This window comes from Herpailurus yagouaroundi, unplaced genomic scaffold, assembly GCF_014898765.1.
Source record: "Herpailurus yagouaroundi ecotype Mexico unplaced genomic scaffold, PumYag 77, whole genome shotgun sequence".
Taxonomy (NCBI): Eukaryota; Metazoa; Chordata; class Mammalia; order Carnivora; family Felidae; genus Herpailurus; species Herpailurus yagouaroundi.
Window position 1 is genome coordinate 7362896 of NW_024412388.1, and position 6197 is coordinate 7369092.

General features: G+C 38.9%; 1 protein-coding gene across 28 annotated transcripts in view; it reads left to right on the top strand.

Annotated features, from left to right (window-relative positions):
• The window catches only part of KIF1B (kinesin family member 1B), a 147064-nt gene that overhangs the window by 40987 nt on the left and 99880 nt on the right, over positions 1-6197 (top strand). For all 28 annotated transcript variants that reach the window (XM_040460947.1, XM_040460772.1, XM_040460798.1 and 25 more), the window contains exon 5: positions 3768-3833. In XM_040460947.1, the coding sequence (XP_040316881.1) occupies positions 3768-3833 (66 nt within the window). The remainder of the gene's footprint in view (positions 1-3767; positions 3834-6197) is intronic.

Below are 6197 nucleotides of genomic sequence, written 5' to 3' on the forward strand. Positions count from 1 at the left end.
GCTGGTCTGATTCCCCCGCCCCCAAGTCCCATATATAGATCACCTCGTAAGCATGAGATTATTTTTGTTTTTTGATTGCCTTCTCAGAGATATTTTCCTTTTATCTTACTAATTTAATGCTAACACTTTAAGCTTGAACGGTCTGGGAATTCTTAAGAGCAGTGTCTTTGGCCTTGTATTGTTCGGAATGGAGAAGAGTTGTAACCCAGGTATTTAGAAGGAACTTCTTTTGGTAATAAGAAAAATATGGTTGGTTTGCATTTATTGGTGATGTTTGGAATTAATTTTAAAGTGTTTTTTAAAATACAGGCCTAGTGTGACTCATCTCTGTATTCTGAGAACAAAATATCATAAGAGAGCAGTAGCTACTTTTTCTAATGGATTATTGGAGCATAATTTTATTTTATTTTATTTTATTTTTTTTATTTTAAAAAAAATTTTTTTTTCAATGTTTATTTATTTTTGGGACAGAGAGAGACAGAGCATGAACGGGGGAGGGGCAGAGAGAGAAGGAGACACAGAATCGGAAACAGGCTCCAGGCTCTGAGCCATCAGCCCAGAGCCCGACGCAGGGCTCGAACTCTCGGACCGCGAGATCGTGACCTGGCTGAAGTCGGACGCTTAACCGACTGCGCCACCCAGGCGCCCCTGGAGCATAATTTTAAATTCAGCTGTATAATTGAAATGCTTCACTCTCTGTAAACGTCAAGAATTTTTCAGAAAAAATTGAACATACTAGCATATTTTTTTCTGTGAAAAATACATGTCAATATGAAGACATACTTGGGAATTTTCCTTCTTTATATACAGGAATAGCAATTACAGTACTAATTGGAGAAGACATTAGGTAGCACTCACCATGTGCCAAGTACTGGTCCGAGTGTTTCACAGACATTAGCTTATCTAATCCTCCTCACTTGACCCTAAGAGGTAGATGTTGTTGTTTCTTTTTTCATTTTTCTCTTCTCTTCTCTTCTCTTTCCTCCTTTCCTTTCCTTTCCTTTCCTCTTCTCCTCTTCTTTCATTTAATTTCATTTTCCTAATTGCATTTTTCTTTCTTTTTTTTTTTTTGAGAGAGAGAGGGGATGCAAGTGAGCGAGAGACTGAGAGAGAGAGAGAGAGAGAGAGAGAATCCAACGAAGGGTGGGGGGGGGGAGAGAAAGAGAGGGGAGGGGACGAGCTCATGTTCACCCAACGTGGGGCTCAAGCACACCTGAAGTAGGGCTTGTGCTCACCTGAAGCGGGGCTGGAACACAACGATGCTGGGCTCGAACTCACAAACTGTGAGATCACTACCTGAGCGGAAGTCAGATGCTTAACCAACTGAACCACCCAGGCGCCCTTATTTTATTTTATTTTATTTTATTTTATTTTATTTTATTTTATTTTATTTTATTTTATTTTCATTTTATTTTTTTGTGATTTAACTTTATTTTTTATTTTTTAAAATTTACATCCAAATTAGTTAGTATATAGTGAAGCAATGATCTCAGTAGATTCCTTAATGCCCCTGACCCATTTAGCCCATCTCCCCTCCCACAACCCCTCCGGCAACCCTCCATTTGTTCTCCATATTTATGAGTCTCTTTTGTTTTGTCCCCCTCCCTGTTTCTATATTATTTTTGTTTCCCTTCTCTTATGTTCATCTGTTTTGTCTCTTAAAGTCCTCATGTGAGTGAAGTCATATGATTTTTGTCTTCCTCTGAGTTTTTTTCCTCATTTTAAAGATGAGGAAACTGAGGCATAGGGAGGTCACATCACTTGCCCAGGGAAGTGGCAGAGCCAGAATTCAAAGGCGGGCTTTGCTTTTTCTACAATGTGATACTTCTTTAGCAATAAAATATCTTTTTGTAGATTATAGCAAGTTACAGTAGACAGTCCTGTTTATCCCATCATCACACTTAGTTTCTCCTTCCCTCTCCTTTAACCTTAATTTGTTTGCTATTGAAATTTTTGTATAATTACATATATATCCCTTTTTTGGCAGAATTTTGGAATATTTTATTTTAATGCAAAAGCATTAATTTTTTAAAACAGGATTATCGTTTAGAAACTGCCATCTTTAATACATTTTATTATTTTTTATTTTTTTTAATATTCATTTTGACAGAGAAAGTGTGCTCTCACTCGTGTGCGTTCACACTTACGGGGGAGGGGCAGAGAGGGAAAGAGAATCCCAAGCAGGCTCCACACTTAGCACAGAGCTGGATGTGGGGCTCAGTCTTACAACCATGAGATTGTGACCCTAGCTGAAATCAAGAGTCAGGTGCTTAACTGAGCCACCCAGACACCCCTGTAATAAATGTAATTCTTTAAAAAAATTTTTAATGTTTAGTTTAGAGAGAGAGAGAGAACATGTGTGTGGGGCGGGGAGGGGCAGGAAGACAGGGAGACAGAGGATCCAAAGCAGTCTCCCGGCTGACAGTGCAGAGCCCGATTTGGGGCCCGAACTCACACACCATGAGATTTTTTTTTTTTTCCCATGAGATTATGATCTGAGCCGTAGTCAGATGCTTAACCAACTGAGCCACACAGGTGCTCCCCACAGTAAATTTTAAGTCGTATTTCGACTTCTAGAGAATCACAAACATATAGTTCATTTTCCAAATATATATTGATTGCCTTGACATTAAATGTATAGCAAATGGGCGCCTGGGTGGCTCAGTTGGTTGAGTCTCTGACTCTCGATTTCATCTTGGGTCATGATCTCAGGGTCCTGAGATTGAGCCCCGCATGGGGCTCCTTGCTGAGTGTGGAGCCTCTTTAAGATTCTCTCTCTTTCTCTCTCTCTCTCTCTCTCTCCCTCCCTCCCTCCCTCCCTCCCTCCCTGTCTACCCCCTTACTACCCCATGTGTGTGCCCTCTCTCTCTCAAAAATAGTAATCATTTAAAGAAATGTATAGCAAATGAAAATTCAATAAAATTTTATTAAGTACTCCTATTAAAGTGTCACATATTTTGAGTAAATTCAAAGGATGGGGAGAGTGAAATTTTATGATTTTCCTGATCTAGAAAAATTAATGTTTTCTATTAGAAATGTCACCATGTAGTGGAGTATCTTCTCATAAAGGGTTTGGAATCTTAAGACAGAGGTAAAGGGGAAATGTTTATACAGTTAAAATTATTCTTTTTTTTTTAAAGATTTTATTTTTAAGTACTCTGCATTGAGTGTGGGGCTCGAACTTAACAACCCTGAGATTAGGAGTCACACACTCCACCAACTGAGCCAGCCAGGCACCCCTATACAGTCAAAATTATTCTTAAATACCTTCATTGACTCCATCTAAATAGCATGCATTCTCTTCTTATACATATATATGTATGAATTTATAACGTATATGGTAACTGACAATGTGTGATGTATACAGCATGATAAATAAAATGCGTGCAAACTGTAGTTTAATAGCAGTGACTGCTATGTAATAATGCTAATAGCAGAGTCACAGGTACTCGAGGATAGTGTGAAGAATTGAATTCACATGAACTAAATGTGCCAGGGACCTAACGCTGGAGAGCTCCTCCTCTTCCCTAAATGTGGCTTTCTTTCTAAGGAAACATTTTTGAGATGCTGTCATTGAGGGAGAACAGAGATGAGATTGGAGGAGACCATACTCCGAACTCTCCTTTTATTCCATTCAAAGCATTCACCTTTGATATTGTTGCTATTCATACTTTAAGAGAAAAGGGATCTCGCTAATTCGTTTAGCACTCATGAGTAACTTTGTACCTCTCTCATCTATGCTGTTCCCGCCTCTCCTGCTTCTGTAGTTGTGTGAAGAACTGTTCGAGAAAATCAACGACAACTGTAATGAAGAAATGTCTTACTCTGTAGAGGTGAGTACAACTGTGGGTTAAAGCAAGAGGCCTCTGGACTCCATTCCCTCCAGTGTTACTTTGCAAAGGCTCCACATTATGACTGAGCTAGATCACTTAACGATTCCCCCAGTTATGTACTCGTAGGCTATTTCTAAGTTTGGGTCATAACGAATAGTGTCGCAATTAAATCCTTGTTCGTACATCGTAAGCTTGTTCATAAGCTTTATTTTTAGCTATTTCCTTTATGTAGCCGCTTGTCAGACAATAGGTTTGAATTGCCAAGTGGCTTTTTAGAAGGAAATGCTGTACCAATTTCCAGTCCTATCAGGAGGGTGTAAGCACCCATTGTGTCCTTGCCAACATTTAGTGTTTTCGTTTTTTACTCTGCCAATTTGAAAAGGGCACAATTTCTTGCTTACTTAAAGTAGAATTCTTTTGATTATTAGTGTAGTTGAACATCTGGTAGATTATGCACATGCCTGTTTACATTTTGGATTGCAGTGTTTATCTTGATATTCATTTGTGTGAATTCTTTCCCCCTTTAATATTATCAGTAATGATTTCTGATAGGCATTGGTTTTTAAAATATTTATAATCCGATCTCTTCGCCCCTCCCTTCTTCATAATTGCTTATAAGCTTAGAAAGTTACTCTCCATCCAGTGAATACTCCAGCTCTTTGAAGAACAGGTCTATAGAATTGCATTCTATACGTTAATTTATTTGGTGAACACTTCCGCTCATTTATATGCGCTTTATGAAGCTCTCGTTACCCCCATTTTTGGTAGTCAGTTTCATAGAAACACATGATTAAAGTCTTCCATTAACATGAGCCTGTTCTGAGTCATGAAGCCGTTTTTTTGTTTTTTTTTTTTAATTTTTTTTTCAACGTTTATTTATTTTTGGGACAGAGAGAGACAGAGCATGAACGGGGGAGGGGCAGAGAGAGAGGGAGACACAGAATCGGAAACAGGCTCCAGGCTCTGAGCCATCAGCCCAGAGCCTGACGCGGGGCTCGAACTCACGGACCGCGAGATCGTGACCTGGCTGAAGTCAGACGCTTAACCGACTGCGCCACCCAGGCGCCCCATGAAGCCGTTTTTAAGCAAACTACTTTTTTTTTATCTGTGTGTTGTGATTTTCTATAGGACTTACACAATTCCTAGTTGACCCACTTAGCTGGCTTGGGTTTCTTCTTTACAGCGTTGCATTAATTTATAAGTTTTAAAGAATTCTGCTTTGTGAATATCCTATGCCAAAAGGGGAATGTGCTGCTCTGAAAAAATTTTTTGTAAAAATGAATTCTCTAAATAGCTTGTCTCATCCTATAACTGTTATTTTTTTGAATACTAAATGTATGACAAATGAAAATTCAGTAGATTTTTATTCTTACTAAAATAATCACATAGTTTACATTATTCAAAGGATAGAGGGTGTGACAGAATGTGACAGACTTTTTTGAGCTTAGAGATAGATAATAAAAGAAGATGCCATTTCCTTTCGTATTGGAGGTCACAGGCTTACTTGGGGTGTGGTGTAGATCCCTAGTTGATGCTCTGGTTCCTTATGTTTGTGGGACCTCTGCCTCTTCTCCTTTCTCTCTTGTATTTGCTCTGCTCTGGCCACACTGGCTTTTTTTTTTTTTTTTTTTTTTCTGTTTCTGGAATACACAGGAACTTTCCTACCTCAGGGCTTTTTACTTTTTTTTTTCTTTTTTTTAGCCTGAAATTTTCTTCTCTTGGATATCTTTTTGTCTAAGCGTTGTAACTCCTTCGGGTCTTTTTTCAAATCTTATCCTCTCAACAAAGCTTACTTTGACCACCTTGTTTAGCACTGCAGCTTGCCCTCCACCCCTGCACTCCTGATCTCTCTTGCCCTGGTTGTTTCTTCCCCCCATAACACTCATCATATTCTAACCTACTTATAATCCTGTCTCTCTATTTATCTGCCTTTTGTTTATTTTCATTTAGAGTCATAAGCTCACCGGGACAGGAATTCTTGTCTGTTTCATTTACTGATATTTGCCAAGTGCCTTAGAAAGTGCCTGGAAGATAATGCTGCTCAGTGAATTGAATTTGCCAAGTGGGGTCTGTAATGGTTAGCTCAAAGAGAAAAGAAATAGTGATGACTTTAGGTGGATTTGCATATTAGAGAGTAAGTAACGGAGCATGACAGCTTTCACTTCGGTTACTTGGGTCCTCTTAGTCCCATACCTGTTTGGAAAGAGACAAGTTTTCTAAGAAGATATAATAGCTACCTGGGATTCTGGAGTGTATGGACAAGTTTAAGTACACGAGAATGATTACCATTTCACTTTCTAAGATGAGCTACTTTTAAGAAGGAGTATTTGGGGGCACCTGGGTGGCTCAGTCGGTTAAGCGTCC